The following is a 24105-nucleotide window of genomic DNA, read 5'->3' on the forward strand; positions in this document are numbered from 1 at the left end:
CAGTATCTAGGGGTGGACAAGAACTGCAGACATTGGACAGGCACTGTCAACACTTTGTGTACCAACTTTGAGTTCCCTCTATCAAAACTCTTAGGATGTTCAGTTCATTTAAGAAACAATTTACTGTGCAGTGGTTTCTTAATTGCAATTGATCTTGTCAGTCAATTTACTGAACTGGTTAGGTGAATATGAAGTTATAAAGATGATTTATAACCAAAACCTTGTTCAGGAAATTTAGTTAATAATTGGACAATATAAGAAAAGTACTATTAGTGCTATTGTAGTTAATTCACAATACCAATCCTGTCACTTTTTGAATTAAAATTGTTTAGAACTTAACAAAATGGCTCTTTGGAAAGAGTTGTTTATTTTAAATCAACCAACAGAAGTGAATGAAAAAATTACTGAAATAGATGAAAAGTTTTCTTAATTAGATAATAAATTTTTGTGAATAAATAACATATTTTCTCAAATATGTAACTAATTTTCCTAAATAGATAACACATTGAGACAAATTTTCAGTTACATCAAAGAATGGACAAATTGGAAAGGAGATTAGAATTGGGCATTTTAAGAGGTCTACGATTTTGATGATAATTTAGATTTAGTGGAAGAAAAGGTAGAAAATGATGTTAAATCTACAGATAATATTAGTTCAGTTCATTCTGTTTTAGTAAATGGAGAACAAACAATAGAAACTGAAAGTACTTATAGATTTTCAAGCTAGTGTGATTTCCTGTGATAGTGGTGAAACTGCTCATAATGACAGTTTGATAGGTGAAACCATTATCTTTTGTTGATACTGTTAAGTTATTACATTCAGTTGCTATTGACAAATTGCTATCTTCAGTTATTGGTGAGCACTTAATCCCTTCTGTTACTACTGAGAATTTACCAGCCCCTTTTAGTACTGAGATTTTATTATCATCAGTTACTATTGAGAACTTACTACCTCCTGTTACTACAGAAAAGCTGCTATCTTTTAATACTTAGAGTTTACCATGGTCTGATACTACTAATAAATTATCATTTTTATTGCTAATGTTGAAATAATGACTTCAGTTGGTATTGAGAAGTTGCTACTGAAAATTTGCTGCCTGCTGCTGTTAATGAGATGTTGCTGCTGTAAAACTCATGGTTGGAGCCTCATCATGTAGCTTTAAGGACAACAGACCCAGTGTACATTGTTCAAATATTAATACTTACTTCAGTATCAATTGTGTCGGAAATGAGATAAGTAAGCAGTGAAGTGGTTCCTTCTTGTCTTGTCTAGTTGTACTTGGTGGTAAGTCTTGTAATTTATTTCTTGAGATTTTCGTGGTTCTTTTCGTAGTAGTAATGTTGCCAGGAGTAGCGATCTTGATGCATTGCTTTGGTAGAAAAGATGTTGCTATTTTTTTACTTTGTAACGATGATGCTATTTTGTAAATAATTACTCTGGTCTTATTGAGACATTGACAAGATATAGAATCTGGCCCCAGGCAACAAAGTTCATTGTTACTTGTTGCTTTGATAGTTTTTAATATGCACTGCATGTGATGCATTACTAATGCACTGTTTATTCACGTGCTATATAATGGACTGCACTGTTTATTTAAGATGGCCTGCATTAATATTCATTGAAATAATTTTATGATGTTAAACTTTGTAGTCTATACTGGCATTCACACCCAGAAATATGATGTAATTAATTATCAGAAAAAGTTCCGTCTAGCTCACATAAAATTTCACCAGAGACTGTATTATCTGCATTGTATTGAACTGTAAAGTTAACGTACAACTGTCACTGTTAAGTAGTATCTTCGTGGTTTGTAGAAGACTGTTCACACCAAAAACTTCTTATAAAAAAACTTTTTACACTCTCACAGTCTGTTTAGTTGAAAGTCACTTCTTAATGAATACTCATTTAATAAACAGGTAGTTAATATTTCTCTCTCCATAGTTTCAACTTTGATAAGTAATTATTTTGTAGGATCAAATTAGGGCCAACTTCATGTAGGGATATCTTTGATTAAAGAACATACAATGTTTTAAAATAAACTTTGTTGTACTTTCAGTACACAGCACAGATAAATAAAACTTCTACTGCAGTCTCAATTAAAATACCAGAAATCAAATCGATAACCATATATTAGCAACAAGAGTGAGCATCACATGCGGCCATTGAGAAAAAGAAGGGAGCCAACAAGTCATGCAGTAGCTTATGTAGACTGAAACAATCTACTACATGACATTCTTTTACTTTGTACTCATATAGACTACTTTGTATTTAAATAAAATGGAACTTAAATATTTCAGTTTATTACCAAAAAAATTAAAAAAAAATTAAAAAAATTAAAAAAAGTAGATTAAAATACATTGCCTACAAAAAAACGTGAGTGTGGCTTCAGCTGTTAGAGGATTTATGTTTTGGACACAAAAAGTAACTGCTCACATGAGAAAAGTTACTACTTTAAGATTGTATTTACTATTCTGCAGCAAAGTGAGAGAATATGTAGTAGGTGTGATAAAGAGAGAGTAGTTGCTACAGGTGTATATAATATTTTTTGTTTAATAACACCAGATGCTCTTGTAATTTTGTGGCTGTGGACTACGTAGACCCCACATCACATAGCTCCACTACCTCGTGGCTGGGGAGAATGCCAATCATTAAATGCCAATTATTAAATGACGTGGCACACCAGTACTGACAACAGATATTACTCAGTATGATGTGGAAATACTGGTAAAACATATTATAGAATGTTACAATGAGAAAGGTTTACCAGGTGACCAGTGTACTATTCTCAACTTTTTATACTGAAGTATCTCCAGGATCTTCAAACTATGGTTGATCACTTAGGAACAAAAATTAGGCATTGATGATGATTCAGGGGGATATTTTGAGATTTTTACATAGTTAACTAAATATTTTTATTTAACTGTCGGGGATTGCTATAAAACGTGAAAAGCTGACTGGGTAATCACAGTGTAAAGAATGTTGATGTTAACTTGCTGCAAGTGAAATGGAAGTGTTTTCTGAGGACTTTTTGGCCTTAGCTAGGGGGCAGCATCTGTTAAGGTGAAAATAGATTTTAAAATGTGAAGACTTGTGAAGAGTAGTAGCATGGTGGTGTATATTTTTATGCTGCTACGTGGGGGTACAAAGTTTCTGTTTGACATTTGCTCAGGTAGAAGAGTCAATCAGAAAGGTAATGCTGAGGGAAACAGAACATCCTCTAAAAGTCTTCCACTATGAGAAACATGCTATAGTTCAGATGGTGGTGTCAGTCCCCCAACTAGTTTATAGATTAAGAATAATAATCTAAATTAATGATTGTGTCATTTCAGGGAGACATTACAGATGAAGATTTTTATGGAAGGTAATTTAGCGTATGTTATAAGGAGCTTTGTAGATTTAATTTATTAAATTCAAAATCTGGAGAGGGTTTGTATGATTTTCTGCTGGATGCTAGTAATAATTGGTAAGGATTTTGTACTATTTTGAATTTACTGAACAATACAGTTGGATTTATATAATTTTAAAGCGAGATTGTCTTAACTAGTGTGTGTACTCCAGCTCATCTCTTACCCTGCCTTAACTGAAGGATTTAGGATCAGGCTGTAGGTATGAGGCGTATACAAAACCAAGGTCCGGTGATCAATATTTAACTGATGGTAGGACTGAATAAGTTTCATGCATGTAGTGTTGTCTACCGACTCTTTAGGAAACTATTGCAGTGTTGGTTTGATTCAGTAGTTATTTACCAGTCAGTGAAAGCAGGTCACAATATCCGAGACAGTCATTTATCCCACAAGTTGTGAAGTGTGCGGCATGATTTGGTTTTTGCTGGTGAAAGGATCTTCCGATTCTGAAATCCATTGTGAGTTATACCCAGGGTATGGACCTGAAATAATGAGTGACAAGTAAGTTTGGAGATGGTGTTGAGAAATTCAAAGTGGCTGCGCAAATATTCATGCTGAACAATGGTGTGGCAAGCCCAGTATTTGGAGCGACAACATAATTGGTGAAGTGAACCAAAAACTTCAAAGTGATTAGCAATTGATGATTAGTGTTCTGGCTAATGAATTCCAAAATATTGCTTGAACATCAGTTTACAGGATTACCACAGAACATCTTGGATTTTGCAAACTGTGTGTGAGATGGAATCCAAACATGCCCATTTATCAGCACAAAGAGCAGTGAATGCATAGAGCACTATGGACTAGATGGGTATTATAAGAGGATGAGTCATGGATTTCATACACCAACGCAGAATCAAAACAACAGTTTATGCAGTGGTGCCATTCAAGTTCACCCAAACCATAAAAGTTCAAGAAATCTCTGTTTTTGAATAAAAAAATGATGGCTACCATCTTTTGGGACAAAAAGGGAGTCCTTTTGATTGATTTCATGGACCATGGATCAACAGTTACAGCTGACATGTAGAGTGAAATGGTACCCAAACTGAGATGTGTGGTCCAAAATTAATGCCATGCGAAACTATCATCTAGTATAATCCTCCTTCATGACAGTGCACCCCCTCACACCGCTGCCAAAACTAAGGAGAAGATTCAAGATTTTCATTGGAACTTTTTGAGCACCCTCCATACACTCCTGATCTTTCATCAAGTGACCATTTTCCTCTTTTTGCATTTGAAAAAGTTGTTAGGTGGACATCAATTTCAAAACAACGATAAACTCAAGACTGGCACTACAACTGATTCAATTCCCAGGTGGCAGACTTCTATGCAGAAGGGTTAAAGAAGCTGGTGCAGCATTACAGAAAATGTCTAGATGTGGATGACGATTATGTGGAAAAGTAAAGTAGATATGTAGTGAAATATTACTGTCAATAAAAACCTTTTTGTGTGACCTTTTTTTCTGGCTAAATGGACCTTAGTTTTTGCATATGCCTCGTATAACTGATTAATCAATTCTGTTTATAGTTCATTCCACATATCATGTGGAAGCTACTATTTTCATCATTACTCTCTCCATAGGCTTGTCATAGTAGGGTGTTAGAATCAATTTTTGGGACCTGTGGGGCTGATGCTGGTGGTGTCCATTCTGTAGAATTGACGAAGATCTGCATCGTCCCTTTCACCAGTGAACTACCTTGAAGTGAGGGATCCTGAAGGGAGGGTTGGAAGGATACATGTCTTTGGCGTCTTTTTTTTTCCGTACGTTCTAACATTCCTGATCTCACCTCACTTTTCTTACTTCTCCACATGGGATACCATTCAGTTCTCCTCCTTCCCACATTCAGTAGTCAATGGAGTGAACCCTTTGTGTGTATACCTGTTATCACAGGTCTGCCTGAGTTGTAGCATTGCCCAAGTAGCTCGCAGATGAGGTATTCTAATGTTTGGCACCAGAAAGGAACTTAAAATTGTTCTGTATTTCATTTTTAAACTGAAGGATGTAGTAGTGTATGTAAGAGGGATGATGTGAATGCCTGGTCAGGAGAAGACCTATAATAATGGTGGTGATGAATACAAAGAAGTATATGATCATTTGAAGTAACTCAAACTAATAGCTTTTAAGAAGCAAAGCATAATGGTATGAATGTTACAGGTAAATAAATGATCAATGAAAATGAAAGACAAACATGAATTGTGTGGAGGAAAATTGATCCTTGTTGTAGTGTTTAATGTGTGAAGTAGATTTCTCAAAATATTGTAACATGGTAATATTCTTCTCGGGTATGCAGCCGGATCATGACGTCATGATCTGGCTGCATACCCGAGAAGAATATTATCAATTATTACGCCGGGAAAGCCTTCGTAGTCATATTGTAACATGCTTACTCATTCATGTGGGTCGACTTGTGTGACGGCGCAGAATTTTTTTGAAATTAAATTCGGGTTGTTTTCCTTTTCAGAGGAGCGAAGTTTTCTGTAACCTCATTGTCTATAAATAAGTAAATGCGTTGGTAGTTGACTTTATGTTAAAGGTTGTGCTTTCTAAGTAATGCACAGACACGTATTTCCACAAGGGTTATTTGATAAGTGGTAAATTTCCATGAAAGAATGGATCACTTTGGTCTGCTGCACAATTCCAAACAGGAGTGGATGAAGTTCACATGGACTCTGCACCATCATTGACAACCATTTATTTTTGGATTAATGAATTTAAATGTGTTTGGACAAGCACCGAAGATGAAGCACATTCCAGCCATCCAATTGAGGGCATCACAAAGGAAACCATTGACAAAAGCCAAGATATGGTAACACAAGACTGCTAAATAAAGACTCGAATGATTACTGAAATTGTAGGCATCTTAGCTGAGTGAGTGCATAACATCCTGCACAGGGAATTGGCTATGAGTAGCTCTGTGTGAGGTGGGTGCTGCAATTGGTCACAGTTGACCAAAACTGCATCTGGCACAACATTCTAACACAGTGCCTGGTGGAGTTTAATCACAACCTGCAAGACTTTCTGCACCGATTTTTGACTGTTGATGAAATCTGGATCCCTTATCACACACCAGAGTCAGAAAGGCACCCACAGCAAAGGACAAAGTCTGTTGAAAGTGCGTCGAGAAAGGCAAAGACCATTTTGTTAGCTGATAAGGTGACGACCACTGCCTTTTGGGATTCCCAAGAAATAATCCTCATTGATCACTTCGAAAAAGGCAGAACCATAATGGGACCCTGTTATGCTTCATTGGTGGATTGTTTGAAACTTGCTTTGGCTGAAAGAAAAGAGACCAAGGATAGCACACAAAAAACTGCTTTTTCACCAGGATTATGCACCATCCTGCACATCAGGGAGAACAATTGTGAAAGCACATCAATTGAGCTTTGAATTGGTTTCTTATCCACCCTTTTCACCAGACCTAGCTCCCGATGACCTCTTCCTCTTCCCTAACTTCAAACGTGAATTGAGATTTGAACTGGTTTCTCATCCACCCTCTTCACCAGACTCAGTTCCCAGTGACTTCTTCCTGTTCCCAAACTTGAAACTTTGTCTTAATGAGAATAAATTTCATCAAGTGAGGAAGTGATAGTTAATGTCAATGAGTATTTTGCAGAATTTGACAGAACCTACAACCTATTTTCCTGATGGAATGAAAAGGTTGGTGGATCGCTGCACCAAGTTAATATCCCTCAAAGGAGACTATGTCGAGATGTAGTGTGAGCTGTTTATGAAACATTTTTTCATGCTTTTTTACCAGACTTACCAAAACAGCTTGTACATATGATATTATGTGTTTGTCAAAATATTCATTTGTGTTGTATTATTTGTTTGAACTATTCCTTGGGTGGCATGTGGTGGTCGTAGTTCACCAGCAGATGCCTTTATGTTGCAACAAGTAGTGTGTGGAGCTTCCAACTCCATATGGACTGTGTAAGAGCTATTGGAGTAGGCAATGTCGAGCGACATCAGTGAAGAGATTATTACAAGGGATTTATGAATGGTTTTGTAAAATACCTGCAGATTGTTTTATTATAAATGAAATGGACACTCCATGCAGTCCTATGTAATCCAGCTTGTAATAAATGTGAACTGTTAACTGCAATAGTGGAAGTTCAACCAATGATTTGAGAATGTAAATGGGAACCCTCAGAAGAAAGTTAATGTATTTCTCGTGAAATCCTGTTGGATATATTTAGAAAACATTTATTTGGAGATGACTGTGTGACCATTATGAAACCACCAAAATATATCTCACATAGGGATCACGAGAAAAAAGATAAGAGAGATTTGGGTACACACAGAGGCATTTAGACAATCCTTTTCCCTCACTCAACATGTGAATTGAAAAGCAAAGAAAAATTATAATGTGGGTATGATGTACCCTCTGCTGTGCTTTGTACAGCAGATTGTGGAGTATTTATATATAAAGTGCCAATCAAAAAGTTTCCATTGGAGGACATTACTGCAGTGTATATTCATGTAGTGTCACGCCGATGCAGGTATATAAGCACCCACGTCTAGGCAGTGGATTAATGTGGCATTCATGTCTTTCTGACGTGTGCAGCAAATGTGGAAACATGAACTTTGGTGATGTTATTACTAAATGCATCCAAACAAGACCAATGTGTTGTTATTCTTTTCTAGACTATCAAAGGACAGACATTGGTTGACATCAACCAGAGAATAAAGAATGGTTATGAGGCAGCATGTCTGACACAAACTACCACAGTGAAATAGCGTGCCAAGTTCTGTGCTGCTTGTGATTCGACACAGGATGTCAGTCGATGTGGGAGGCCACCCGTAAGTGGGAGACACTTGAGCATCTGCCCTGTAACCCTGATCTTTTCCCGTATAATTGTCATGCCTTCGGTTCTCTTAAGAAAGCTCTTGAAGGGTCGACAATTCCTTCAGATGAAGACATAGAGCAGGCAGTTATGGATTTCTTCACGGAGCAGGACACAGTGTTTTGCCAAAATTAAACAGTATCTTCAACTTGGTGCATCATTGGGATGATTGCCTAACTGCTTACAGTGATTTTGCATGATTGGCGTACCGATTCTGGACTAGACAGTCTCCAAATGAAACTTTTTGATGCCTCCTTATAGATGTAAACGTATGTGTTACTTCATAAATGAGTTTCAGGTACCTTCTGAGAGTCCCTCTGTGAAATTGTTTACAAAGATAAGAAGAATCACATACATTAAATTACACTGAATGAGCTACAATTGGACAAAAAAGCCCAGATTATTCATGTGTTTGAATCTTTAGGCTGCAGCAGTTGTGCTAATACCTAACTGTTAAAATTTTCCGGTTTCCTCTGTATGAAATGTAATGTTTTGTGTGACATACAGCATTTGACACACACACACACACACACACACACACACACACACACACGCACGCACGCACGGGGGGGGAGAGGGGGGGAGCAGGGAGGGAGGGGAGGGGGGACAGAGGGAGGGAGGGAGAGCTCTGTATAGGGAAGGATGATGGGCATGTTGTTATTCTTTTCTAAGTGCCTGTCTACTGTTCAGTGCGTCTTCTGTTTGATGGATAGTGCTTTATGATATTATAAATGTACAATGTTAATAAGTATTTAATATTTTTTAATAATTTTATTAGTTTGTTATGCCTCATCACTCAACTTTTTATTTTGTTTTGAAGGCATTGCTTTTGTGTTTCAGCCCGATATATCTCAGAATGGAAGATTAGCTGAGGATGAAATGCTGAACTCTATTTGGAAATGGGTTGGTGTAGCTCAGTCTCTTGTTGAAGAAGGGCTTGTACGTGCAAACTGTGGCAGAATTCCTGGAATTAGGTAATCCTATTGTTTGTTTGTGGTAGTAGCTTTTTTTTGCTTTTCTTTTCAGATGTGTCAGATAGTAATAAGGTGATGTTTACTGGAGTGTATTTTGTAGATGTGTGTATAAATCTGCTTCTTCTTCTTCACTTCAAGATCTAGGTTACCACCTGTTCCATTTTTATGGTGTATTCTGTCTTCTCGTCCTTTTCTACCCCCTTTTCCCTCTAGGCGCATAGCACATAGTTGCTGCAGGAAGCTTAGTATCTTCTGTCCCCTCAACATGGTACACCCACCTGCATCTGGTGTAGATTACTTGTGCTTTCAATTCTGATTTTATGGGACATTTTTTTCCTAATCTTGGCCTCCCTTATATGTCCTATAATTCTTCTTAGGAATCTCCTTTCATAGCTTTGTATTTTTGTCATTATTTTATGTCTTGGTACCCAGCTTTCTCAGCCATACAGGTGTTTGAGAGATGTCATGGTATTTCAAAATTTAGTATTTGTTCCTGGTCTAGCTTTATTTTTAAAGCATTACACATGGTTTCAGATATTACTTATAACTTTGTAAGTTTCTTCTGAGTGACTTTGTCTATTATTATTAAGTTCACAGTCATAAGTACTATTAAAAAAAGTTCTACCTTTATGTTCCAGTGACTACTTTGGTTTTTATTAGCTTATTTTCACTCTCCCTTGGGTCTTTTCAGGCCACATTTTTCAGTGACCTGATAAAGGTGGTGTATGAAACATTGAAGTTTGTTTTCAGTTTCTTGTTATAACATTTTCAGAATGCAGTTAAATATTTAAAAATTTTCTTCAATTACGTTTATACATATGTCAATGTTTTGTTTACAATTTTAATGGTGTCATTTATGTAAATGTTTAAAAAGTTAGGTGCACAGAGATGCCTTTTCTAGCTCTCTTGTTCATTGTTATTTATCCAGACTTCTCTATTCTTAAGTACATTACCATTTTCGTCCACTCATAAAGACTTTTCAACACCTTAACCAGTTGCTTAGGACAGTTTTGTTTTTCTGACATAGTCCATAATGAAATCAGTTTCATCAAAGAATTATACTACTGTTTGTCGCCAGAAACTTAAGCCAGAATTTTACATGTGGGGTTTCGTTTTGAGTAAGTCCGTTAATGTTGACTTCTGGTACTAGTGGGTCATGAATGTTTATTTAAAATCACATTTTGTGACATTAAGGCTTAAAATGTTAGCTGTGAACCATTTACAGATCTGTTCAGCTATCATATGAGCTGTACCTAGTAAGGTTGACATTAGACCCTTTGTTAGTATCATCAGCATACAAAATTTTTTGAAGAAGTCATTGGAAGATCTTTTATGCAAGTTAAGAACAATAGTCACCCCTGTACCAATCCTTGTGGGATCCCACATGTTATATTCCCCGTTTATATTAGTTTAAACTCTGCAATATGGTCTGCCATGGAAGCTCTCTGCTTTTTGTTGTGAAGGTAAGCCTCCACCCATGCAATAGGGATACCATTAACGCCATAACACTATAGTGTACCATGTAGAATATTGTGATTTACAAAATCATAGACTTTGGCAAGGTCACAGAATAAGTCAGTAGTAAATTTTTTGTTGTTTAGCTCTGCTAGAACTTAATTGAGAGTCTTGTATTGCTTTCTCCTGTACAGAAGCCAACTTGGAAGGCAGTTAACAAGCTCTGCCCACTTAAATGACTCCTATATTCTATCATAAGCTACTTCCTTAAACACTGAAAAATTGGAATGAGTGCTAACAGGCCTGTAACAGGAGATGGTTTCCTGATCTCCAGTTTTGTACGTGGGTGAACCACAGCGTATTTAAGTATGTCAGGGAATGTGCCCCAAGGCATTAATTGATTACAAAGATAGCCTATGTTAATACTATCAAGTCAGCACAAGATTTTAATATCAAACTCCAAACATCATCATAGCCTGCAGAAAAAACCTGTTAAATTTTGTAGTCTTTTTAGTGGTTGCATTTCTGAAACTTGTGTCTGTTGATGGTGCATGCAGCGTCTGCACAAGCAAATCTGATGTGTCTGCATTTGGTCATTTATTAGTGCTTGCTCCTACAGCAAGGAAGTAATATTCGAATTTGGAAGTCTCACCATTTCTGACAGAGCTGTTTTCTAGGATCTCAGTTTTATTTGCATTGTTAGTTTTCTTTAATTTTGTATAATGTACCAAATTACTTTTAGTGTGTTCTTGGAGTATTTTGTTTTGAGCTTAGTGCATACTTCACTTGTTTTAATAACAGAGTGTAGTGTTTTTCAGTAATGATGGTTATAGAGTTTCTGTTCATGACTACAGGCTCCCCTCTGAATTAGGCAAATATCTTGATTCCTAGCACAAGATACTTTAGTTCCAGAAATTATCCATTCCTTATCCTTGTTTCTGTTCAAATCTGTCCTTTTTTTAAAGGGTTAAATTTTCTGTCTACATTGTCTGCTTCATAAATTTCACCACAACGTTCTTCCCGTAGTTTTTCTCTAAACACCATAATTCAGCTATTTTCTATGGTACTGTGATATAGTACTTTTCTTCTATGATTTGTACATAACTGGTCAGTATATTATATTGTTAACATGTGACCACTACATTCAGGCAAACTATGAACTAATAGTTGAACAGGTGAATCACTGCAAGTTGTTGTGTCTAAAACAGATTGTCGGTGGCTGTTGCACTATCTTTAAATCCTCTTATGAGGGTGCCACCTTGCCATCACCAGTTTTGTCCAGATTTATGGTGTATGCAATCTTGGCCAGAAATGAAAGTGACAGACGTGGAAGTTGCAGATGGGCAAGTGTTCACAAAAAATATCATTTTTGGTGAGAATCAGCTGAGGCATCAGCTATTTATGTTAGTGTATTTTTCAGGCAGTGGTTGGCACAGCAGCAACAATTTTTAATTTTTACTTTACTTATACTGCAAAAAGCTAAAATGAAGCTCAGTATATTGTTGTTATTAATATTTTCATATAAGGCATGAAAAGGAGATGCAAAGGAAAATACGGGATTGCAGATAAATTTACAGGAAGTGATTTTAAGGTGTACACGAGCTTCATGTATAAAATTAGGTATATTTTATTTCTTAATGGCTGCTGATTTACTTTACAGTTGATGATTTGGACATATTGGCATGATATTGGTTGTAAAAATAGGAGAAGCAGTAATTTTCTCAGCATCTTGCACTCATTATAAATGCTATATTTTTACAGTTACTTGGTCACTTTTAAAGTTTCTGTTGAAAATTTAACTTGGTGTACATTGATAAAAGATTTTGTCTTGTCACATTGTTTGACAGAAAACCACATCTAATGCATTGTTTTGCCAAATATTGGTGAGGATGGCTGGAGATGATGTACAGTGGAATGTATTGTAATGCACTCTTCTCAGTGTTTGATTTCTGTGTAATTTATTCGCGGTCCCAAAATTTACTTTGCCTTTCCTTTTCATGCAGTTATGGAAATACTATATATTTAGCATTATTTCAGTTTATTTATGGGGTAAGTAACAATTGCAAATAAAAAAATTAAAAAATGATGTTTCCACATAGGCACTTAACTCCATTCTGTAATCTATTCACTGCACCAACTGCTGCCTGGAAACTGTGCTAGAACTAACGTTAATAGCTCGTGCCTCGCCCGAACTATGCCAAAAATGCTATTTTTTACTAAATGTTTGGCCATCTGGAGCTCTTACATCTTTTACTTCCATTTCTCGAAAAGCCCTGCATATACCATAAATTTGGACAAAATCGGTGTTAATGAATAGGTGCCTCCTCGTTAGATAAGTTTACTGTTGCAGTTAATCCAAAGCTAAACATAAAAAGCTCTTAAGTGCTCTCAATTTGTACTAACTGAAAGAAAATCATCATTAAAATCTCCTCGAATAGTGATTCCGCATTTAAGTTTGTGTAACCTCATTAAAACTGCCTCTGGCTGCTTTATGAGATTTAAGATGCTTCCTATTTGTCAGCTATATAATGTTCGTACCTCAAGCTTGGGAGTTTCCTGATCGACTATTGCGGCACAGCGTTCAGAGAGCTGTGTTGAAGGGTCAGAAACATCACTCCATTTTTTTACATATATAACCTATGTTCATTTCCTTTTACTATTTCTGAGGTAGTACAATGTTTGCTTGTATCTGTCAAGATTAATCTTTTCAGTTTCAGTGATTTGTATGTGATGTTCTGATATGCGCTTCAGATCTGCAGACATTTCGTCTGTCCTATAATTGTCTTGTATGTGTATGAGCAGTTCATCTTTTTAGTTTTCTATACCTTAGTTGGTGAAAACAAAACCCACATAGGATAACATTGTGGTCCACTTGTCTGTCTGTTAAGAGCCCTTTTTCTGAGTAACGATTTATGCCACATTATAAGGTCTGTGATATCCTGGTGATGTGCAAAAGTTGAGTTGCTAATTCCATGCAATCAAAAGATGTGACCATTTATGATACAGACTTCAGTACTCGCAAACTCACTCATCGAAACCTATAGGGTGCTTCCCACTGACCTAGAATCATGAAATTTGATGACAAATAAGGCTTCACAGAAAAAAAGTGAAAATTGTTACACTGGAACTTCGATTTTACAGTCTCCGATTTTACATTTTTCGCGATTCTACGCCACAAATTCATAGCCCCTATGAAAAACCCATAAGCCCAATGCTAAAAATTCCCTGTTCTTATGTTTCTTTGTAGTAAAGTTTACTCGATTCTTTGTTCTTACTTGACGTCTCACTTGCCGTTGTCTCGTTTTCTTCCTATTGACATTTGATGTGACTGAACGAGTTAGAAGTGGCACAAAAGACAGACGGTTTGCACTGTGGGTGATGGCACACTTAATATTTCAGGTAGTTGCAGAGAGGAGAGGCATGAGAGAGGAAATTCTGATGTAATTCACAATCGGCATTGCCAACATGAGGTGCAACGTTTAGCTTCACCACGCAGTGATGATGGATTGTGTACGTTTCACACTATTTTTGCAGAACCCATGTAATCAAGATGTGATGGTGCTGTGAAGACAACCAGAAACAAGGCTATCGATTTGTTGATCGCTATAGCGTCAAGTTGACATTGACAGATCGATGAATGTGATAGTGACAGGAGAATGTCATTTGTAGCAAGAACTCCTTGGGGAATATGTATATGGTTGCACAATGTGTGAAATATTTGTGGCGAGGAAGAATATGAATATTATTGCTCATTGTTCCACTTGCAGAAATTTAGCTGTTGTCTTGGGTTCCTGCCTAACCACACACTTGGAAATCACCACATATTTGGAAATAAACAGCAAAGTATTTGTGACAAGGAATGAAATGGATTTTATTGCTGCTCATTTCACTTGCATGAATATAACCTGTTGTCCTAGGTTTCTGCGTAACCACACAAGCGGAATTCACTACACGTTCGGAAATAAACAGCCGAGTATTTATTTCATCCTTCTTTCTCTAAGCACACAGAAATGTTTAACAATATCGAATATTGCAGACCATATTGTGTTATGGTTGTAACAAATGTGATAACAATGCTGAAATGGAGGGGGAAAAAAAATGGCAAGCAGTGAGTTGTAAACATACAATGGGCATCAGAAAGTTTTGTTCAAACGTCTCTAATTTTTTTTTATTTTTTACAGAAGGAGAATGAAATTTTTTGTGAACATTTAGCTATACATTGAGCCTACTCAATGTAGCCTGCGTCAGCTGTGACGCATCTGGCCCAACATTCTTTCCATGGTGTAAATGCACTTTGGTAAAATTCTGGGGATTGACTTTTACACCATCGCTTGACACAGGAAATAAGGTGTTTCTCACTATCAAATGTTTTACCGGGCAGGTGGGTCTTCAGACAAACAAAGAGGTAAAAATCAGACAGAGCCAAGTCTGGACTGTAGGGAGGATGAGGAACAATTTTCCAACCCATTTTCCTGATTTTCTTGTGCGTCATAAAGGCTGTATGGGCTTTGGCATTGTCATGGTGTAGTCTGATGAGCTGACCCTGAAGCTGTGGTCTGTTTGTCTTGATGGCACGTCGCAGCTTCTCCAGTGACAAACAGTAACGGTCCTGGTTAATTGTGGAGCTAGGTTCCAAAAAGTCGATGAAAATGACACCACACTGATCCCAGAAGAAGGAGGCCATCACCTTTTGACCTGCTGTTCATGAAAGTCTAGATTTCTTCTTCCAAGGGGAACCCAGATGACGCCACTCCATGGATTGGCTTTTGCTCTCAGGTTTGGACAAAAACAACCATGTTTCATCCTGGGTAATGGTGCCGTCAAAACACTGTTTCCACTCTTCAGTAAAGGTCTTCATGAGACCCTCGCACACGTTCTTCCTCATCATTTTCATTTCTCTTGTCAATAACCTAGGCACCCAACATGCACAGATTTTTCTGTACCATAGTGACTGTACCAGTGATACTGCACTACCCAGTGACGAACGAGTCATTTCAGCAAGCTGCCATGTCATCACACATCTGTCATTTTCGATGATTTGATCAATGATCTCCTCACATCACTCACTGCCATCGGTGGTCTACCGCATCATGGATTGTCCACTAGAGAGAAATCATCTTCCCTAAACCTCTGCAACTACTGCTGGATACTGCTGCGATCCACTGTGTCCTCCCCACAAACAGGGAGCAACTGTGAATTGATGTGGCAGAGTCATCGCCGGTCTTGAAGTGGTACTCCATCACCGACCGTTGTCGCGACCTGACATCTACTTCACAGTCCAATATGACTCACCTGTATATAAAAGAAAATACTTTTATATACCAACTTATAGCTAAATATTCCAAGTATGTTCACAAAAAATTTCATTCTCCTCCTGCAAAAAAATAAAAAAAAAATAGAGATGACTGTGCAAAACTTTTTGAACGCCCTTTGTATAACCTCTATCTCAGCTAACCATTTTTGTTGTCCATTATGCTGCAGGTTACTCATCTGAATTTTGTGTTGTGCATTAGTTATCATAAAGTCTCATGAAGCCTTAAATCGTTGATGCTTCACTAATTGACATTTAATGAAAAGTGTGGTGTATTTGTGATATGGTACTATCAAGGCACTGTTGCTTTGAAAGGGCATACTGCACTCCTACGTCATACACTGCGAAGGAAATGAATAATCAGAGTTCACATGTCATACACTGCGAAGGAAATGAATAATTAGAGTTCACCCAGTTCACACAGGGGTCGTTCACAGACACTTGCAGAAGTCAGTAGTTGAAAGCCTACTAGTGACATCACCAATGTGAAAAGTAGTGTGAAGCGGCGTCCACACTGCCACTGGAAATTTGTTTCTGTTTGAAATGTTATTTCGTACAGTGTTTTGCATCTGTTTCCAACTTTGTGTCTTGTCCGTGTTTCTGTGCACATTGGCAGCAAACATTTCTCACTGTATGTCCATCATCTGCAATGCTGTTTGCTATATTGTTTTTGTACTGTCAGCCATGTCATGTCTAGAGACGAGGAAACTATAATATGTGCTGCTGCTTTATTAATATTCAAAGGTTCATGCAAACAAAATGAAATGCGTCATTGTTCATTCTTTTTTTTTTTTATTTATTTATCATGACTTGTGACCTGAAGGCCATAACCATCTCTCAGTGTTTCAATGTTTTACAGAATAAGGTTGGGTTTATCAAAGAATTTCAAAATTTTCCTTAAAACTACAATATTATTTTGATAGAGAGTTTGTATAGTAGTTGGTAATGGTTGATAAAATCGGGTTAGTTATTTTTGAAACTGATTTGCTGGTTTGCATACGATCGTCATCGTTTGTGAGTGAAAACATACTAAAGAACAACTGGTGGGAAAAACTTGTTACATATGGAAACTGAATATGGAAGACAGCTCTAGTTTCAGTAACTTAACTTGGATATCTTCTAATGATTTTGAATTTCTGGCAAATATGGTGTCACTGTTTCTTAAAAAAATGATAGAAATTTCAGAAAAGCAATTACAACCAGACATGCTGTTAGTCTTAGTTTTTTGTCAATGGGAGGTTCACTTCAGAGCCTTGAGTATTTATTTCACATTTTAAAGCAAGCTTTGACAAATGACCTAATGTTCTTTTTGACACAGTCTTTCTCAGTATTCTACCAAATGTCGCAGCCGATTCCTGCTGAGCGACCCATTTCATTGCTGTTCTTGTGCTGCTTGCTTCATATATTCCACAAGCAGCTGTCAGCTTGGTACAGTGATAACAACTAGACAGTCCGCTGCCTTGTCCACAGCATTTTTTTTTTCTCCAGAAAAACTTCATACAGCAAGAGAAAACGAAACACCTAACAACTCTGTACAACAGGTGACACAATGCACCATATAAATGTACACTAGCGCTGTGCAGCAGTGACGTGATAGCTGGCCTGAAACATTGTTTCCTTTGATCTGTATGGGCACTGCTAAGGATTGATGTTTCTGTTTTTCGAAAGACATTTCCAAATGGTGTCCACTTCAAATAGCGGGAAACATGTTTTGAAGACATGTTTCAAGCTTAGTGTGTTCATGGCTTGAAGTCAGCTTGACCCAAGTAAACTGCCATTGGCTACAGGAGGAAAACACACACACACACACACACACACACACACACACACACAGCCAAGTGTTAGATTCCGACACCTTTCACTGTACTCCAGTTTTCGGTTTAATTCACTCAGTTTTTGCTTTTTTCCATGTGAACGCTAAGGTATGATGTCTCAGAAATGTGTGTTTTTACATATAATTTTTGGCTGTAGCGTGTCGGAAAATAGCTCATTTACCTTGTACACTTGTACTTCAGTTTTTCAATAAGTTTTTACTTGCTGTTACATATCTGTGATTTCTTTCTTTCTTTATTTCTTTCTTTCTTTTTTTTTTTTTGGTAAAGAACTGATGAAATTCATTACCACAAATTATTGTATGTACTTTGTATTACAAATTTAGTTTCCTTCACATATACAGATTTTATCCAATGTATTGGAGAGGATTATGATTTTTAATCATGTATGCCAACTACATGTTTTTGCTCGTTTTTAGGGATTTTAATGTTTTTCTCGATTCTGCGTTTTACTCAGTTTTGTGATCTTTAAGTCTGAACCCCACAAAAACGTAAACTAGGGGTTTCACTGTCATTTACAATTATATCACATTACAAAAATAGGTTTTGCCATATGTTATCTGTCTGTCAAGTCTTCTTTTTCTCAAGAACTGGTAGAGGTATCAAGTTAAAATTTATATTAAATATTAAGGTCTATTCTCCCTTGCAGTGTAAATACTTTATGCTTCTAAATCAGAGCAGTCAAAAGATACAGCCTAATATGTAACATATTTTGATACTTGCAAACTCACTCATCAAAACCTATAGATTAAATTTTCCTATACATGTTGGGCCTGCTAAACTAGCAGTAAAACACATGCTTGCAAGCCAAGAGGTTATGGGATTGAATCTCAGTTGGACCACTGATTTTTTGTTCTTTGTTTTATCCTAGCCTTCATGTCTCTACGGTATGAGGAGTTTCCACAAACAACATGTGGTTGGGATTCCATGTTAAACTGTAGATCCCCTTCCCTGGTTGGTGAACTGTGATAGGTTAGGGACAAGCAAGTTGCTGAAGTGGTCTCAGTGGAAAGACTTGTACCAGTCTGTTGAGCCACACAAAATTATCATTATTATCTAGTTTATATGGAATCAAGGAGGAACAAGACTTTTGGTCAGGTGAATACAGGGTTATAAATACAAAATCAAATAGGGGTAATGCAAGAGTTGGTTTAATAATGAATAAAAAAAATAGGAGTGCGGGTAAGCTACTACAAACAGCATAGTGAACGCATCATTGTGGCCAAGATAGACACGACGCCCATGCCTACTACAGTAGTACAAGTTTATATGCCAACTAGCTCTGCAGATGACGAAGAAATTGAAGAAATGTATGATGAAATAAAAGAAATTATTCAGATAGTGAAGGGAGACGAAAATTTAATAGTCATGGGTGACTGGAATTTGGTAGTAGGAAAAGGGAGAGAAGGAAACATAGTAGGTGAATATGGATTGGGGCTGAGAAATGAAAGAGGAAGCCGCCTGATAGAATTTTGCTCAGAGCACAACTTAATCATAGCTAACACTTGGTTCAAGAATCATAAAAGAAGGTTGTATACATGGAAGAAGCCTGGAGATACTGACAGGTTTCAGATAGATTACATAATGGTAAGCCAGAGACTTAGGAACCAGGTTTTAAATTGTAAGACATTTCCGGGGGCAGATGTGCACTCTGATCACAATCTAGTGGTTATGAATTGTAGATTAAAACTGAAGAAACTGAAAAAAGTTAGGAAATTAAGGAGATGGGACCTGGATAAACTGACTAAACCAGAGGTTGTACAGAGTTTCAGGGAGAGCATAAGGGAACAATTGACAGGAATGGGGGAAAGAAATACAGTAGAAGAAGAATGGGTAGCTTTGAGAGATGAAGTAGTGAAGGCAGCTGAGCACCTAGTAGGTAAAAAGACGAGGGCTAGTAGAAATCCTTGGGTAACAGAAGAAATATTGAATTTAAGTGATGAAAGGAGAAAATATAAAAATGCAGTAAACGAAGCAGGCAAAAAGGAATACAAACATCTCAAAAATGAGATCGACAGGAAGTGCAAAATGGCTAAGCAGGGACGGCTAGAGGACACATGTAAGAATGTAGAGACTTATCTCACTAGCGGTAAGATAGCTACTGCCTACAGGAAAATTAACGAGACCTTTGGAGAAAAGAGAACCAATTGTATGAATATCAAGAGCTCAGATGGAAACCCAGTTCTAAGCAAAGAAGGGAAAGCAGAAAGGTGGAGGGAGTATATAGAGGGTCTATACCAGGGCAATGTACTTGAGGACAATATTATGGAAATGGAAGAGGATGTAGATGAAGATGAAATGGGAGATACGATACTGCGTGAAGAGTTTGACAGAGCACTGAAACACCTGAGTCGAAACAAGGCCCCGGGAGTAGACAACATTCCATTAGAACTACTGACGGCCTTGGGAGAGCCAGCCCTGACAAAACTCTACCATCTGGTGAGCAAGATGTATGAGACAGGCGAAATACCCTCAGACGTCAAGAAGAATACAATAATTCCAATCCCAAAGAAAGCAGGTGTTGACAGATGTGAAAATTACCGAACAATCAGTTTAATAAGTCACGGATGCAAAATACTAACACAAATTCTCTACAGACGAATGGAAAAACTGATAGAAGCCGACCTCGGGGAAGATCAGTTTGGATTGCGTGGAAATATTCAAACACGTGAGGCAATACTGACCCTACGACTTATCTTAGAAGCTAGATTAAGGAAAGGCAAACCTACATTTCTAGCATTTGTAGACTTAGAGAAAGCTTCTGACAATGTTGACTGGAATACTCTCTTTCAAATTCTGCAGGTGGCAGGGGTAAAATACAGGGAGCGAAAGGCTATTTACAATTTGTACATAAACCAGATGGCAGTTATAAGAGTCGGGGGACATGAAAGGGAAGCAGTGGTTGGGAAGGGAGTGAGACAGGGTTGTAGCCTATCCCCGATGTTATTCAATCTGTATATTGAGCAAGCAGTGAAGGAAACAGAAGAAAAATTTGGAGTAGGTATTAAAATCTACAGAGAAGAAATAAAAACTTTGAGGTTCGCTGATGACATTGTAATTCTGTCAGAGACAGCAAAGGACTTGGAAGAGCAATTGAACAGAATGAACAGTGTCTTGGAAGGAGGATATAAGATGAACATCAACAAAAGCAAAACGAGGATAATGGAATGTATTCAAATTAAGTCAGGTGATGCTGAGGGAATTAGATTACGAAATGAGACACTTAAAATAGTCAGGGAGTTTTGCTATTTGGGGAGCAAAATAACTGATGATGGTCGAAGCAGAGAGGATATAAAATGTAGACTGGCAATGGCAAGGAAAGCGTTTCTGAAGAAGAGAAATTTGTTAACATCGAGTATAGATTTAAGTGTCAGGAAGTTGTTTCTGAAAGTATTTGTATGGAGTGTAGCCATGTATGGAAGTGAAACATGGACGATAACTAGTCTGTACAAGAAGAGAATAGAAGCTTTTGTAATGTGGTGGTACAGAAGAATGCTGAAGATTAGATGGGTAGATCATATAACTAATGAGGAGGTATTGAATAGTATTGGGGAGAAGAGAAGTTTGTGGCACAACTTGACTAGAAGAAGGGATCGATTGGTAGGACATGTTCTGAGGCATCAAGTGATCACCAATTTAATATTGGAGGACAGCGTAGAGGGTAAAAATCATAGATGGAGACCAACAGATGAATACACTAAACAGATTCAGAAGGATGTAGGTTGCAGTAGGTATTGGGAGATGAAGAAGCTTGCACAGGATAGAGTAGCATGGAGAGCTGCATCAAACCAGTCTCAGGACTGAAGACCACAACAACAACATGGAATCCTCAGAGCATGAGTCCTGCTCACACTTGTCCATATGTTGTTATTATTATTATTATTGAGATTTATGATGTTTTGGCATAAGACACTAAACACATTTTCATTAATATTCATGGTTTTGTCCAATATGCAGGTTGATTTTTGCTATAGTGTCCTTGCCAAAATAGGCAGCACAGGGTCATATCTGCTGCGTAACATCTTCAGGCATGAGGCACTGTGATTTGTCTGTTTGACAACTTTGTTGCCACATACACACTGCAGCAGTAAAAGAGGTCAGCACCAGCTGTGTGTATAGTGCTCACATCTGGTATTATGTGTTCACATGTGGAATCTTCTGTGGAAAGGTGCATTGACTTGTGCTTTGTAGTGAGCATAATGCAGAAGGGCTTATATGTAGTGCTACACTGCCCAGGTGCGTAAAAGGTGACAAGATGATTGCAAACAACTAAAATTGTTATATCTAATGTACTAAAGTTTTTTTACTGATCTGCCCAACAGTGAAGGAGCCATAATAATATAAATTTTACGCACATTCATAAACTGGGAGCAAAAGCTTGCAGTATTTTAGAATTGACTGTATGCCATATTAACAACCCTGTAACATCAGCAGATTCTCCAGATGTGAGCACGTTTTGACTCTCCAAGAAAGGGATATAAAGGAGAACAGATATCTACAGAATTTGGCAATTTTAGCAGAAAGTTGATGCATAGAACTGTACTTCAGTATGAGAAAAACACAGGGTGATCTCCATGAAAAATTTAATGGTGCTGGCTCAGAGATCTCCATTTGTCATCTTCTGTGCTCACTTAGTTTTCAATTGAATGAATGTAATGATGGATGAAGTTTTGTAATGGAATGCAGAAACATCACAGAAGCAAGAGCAAAGTTTCTTCACACAGTCCACTTATTGCGTGCTGAAGGCAATGGTTCTGTTATATACTCGGTTTCACGAAGCCATGTGCACAGATACATGCTCAGCTTCAACAGAAACACTGGTCTGAAAGCACCCACAGTTACTTTTACATAGCTTATATTGGTATTTTGGGTGATGGGTGCATTGATGAAGTCTGTGCAAAAGCTGCAAATAAAACATTTTTGGGCGTGGGGTCTCAGAAATAAATTGCTTTGTAGGTAACATGATACAACAGGGTCATTCCATGAAAAGTGAAGATTTTGTTACATCTTTACTTTGTGTTCTTTTGTTTGGAGACAAATCAGCACAGCTGACATCATCAAACCTTCACAGCCTGTGGTGTCATATTATTTGGGTCTATCTGTTCCTTTTTCGTTTTTAAATTTTTTAAAATTTTCATGTTAATACTTCAGTGTAAATTGTACATATGTTATATCTGTAGTCATAGAATGACCCAATAATGATGTCTTAGATGCTACCAGATTTAATTATATATCTTTCTTAACAACTTTCTTGCTGGAATTTTCTATGAGGTCCAACAGAACATAAATTCATCAGTGACAACATTTTTTGTTACACAGTCTATGTTTTCATCACAGAATTGTATCACATACAGCTGCAAACTTTGAGAATGTTCATTATATATTTTTCAGCTCAAATATGTTAGTGTTTCTGTTTCATCCCAAAGGTTGAAATAAAAAATTATTTTTCTTGAAACTTTCTTGTAACATTAGTTTTCATTTACTTTTTTTTGTAATGACTGGCAAGAATTTTTGTTTGGAAAGTACTGCATCATATTCAAGAATAAAATTGGAGATGTCTAGTATTTTTTTTTGAATTTTTGCTAACATTTGAAATTATCACTAACTGGCAATGTTGCAAGAAAGTGAGGTGATGCTGACCCGTCTCGTTTCATGACACCACTATAGTATCAGTTTCAGTTGTAACTGTGCTTGTTACACAGCTCTGTATTTTGAATGAATTTACCCCAGAATGTTCTAGGATTACATTGGAAATCATGAGGATAGAATTGATATTGCATTGGTGAGACTGGAAGCTTCTAGCAAGTAGTTGTGCAGTAGCCTCTTACAAATAGCATTCATATGCAAACCACACTTTGTATAGTGTGACCAAACAATTTCTGTCCTCCTCTTTATTAGTTATCCAATCTACTCTTCAGTCTTCAGCATTATTCTGGTAGCCCATCTTTTCAAAAGCTTTTATTTTCTTCTTGCCTGTGTTGCTTATTGCCCGTGTTTTCACTTCCCCATGAGGCTACAAACCAGACAACTACTTTCAGAAAAGACTTTGTAATATTTAAGTTTATGTTAGATGTTAACATGTATCAATTTTTTTGGGAATGTTTTCTTGCTGTTCCCAAACTGCTTTTTATATTCTCTTTATTTGGACCACAGTCAGTTGGTTTGCTGCCAAAAGCAAAACTTTGTCTGTTGCTTTTGGTGCCTCATTTGCTAACCTAATCCCCTTACAGTCCATTACCATTATCATGCTTTTAAAGATGTTTATTGTATAACCTGTTTTCAAGAC

General features: G+C 37.1%; 1 protein-coding gene across 2 annotated transcripts in view; it reads left to right on the forward strand.

Moving 5' to 3' along the window:
- The window catches only part of LOC126246795 (GATOR complex protein MIOS), a 214967-nt gene that overhangs the window by 50749 nt on the left and 140113 nt on the right, over positions 1-24105 (forward strand). For both annotated transcript variants that reach the window (XM_049948423.1, XM_049948424.1), the window contains one exon: positions 9088-9221. In XM_049948423.1, the coding sequence (XP_049804380.1) occupies positions 9088-9221 (134 nt within the window). The remainder of the gene's footprint in view (positions 1-9087; positions 9222-24105) is intronic.

Source organism: Schistocerca nitens, chromosome 1 (genome assembly GCF_023898315.1).
Source record: "Schistocerca nitens isolate TAMUIC-IGC-003100 chromosome 1, iqSchNite1.1, whole genome shotgun sequence".
In the NCBI taxonomy this organism is placed as follows: Eukaryota; Metazoa; Arthropoda; class Insecta; order Orthoptera; family Acrididae; genus Schistocerca; species Schistocerca nitens.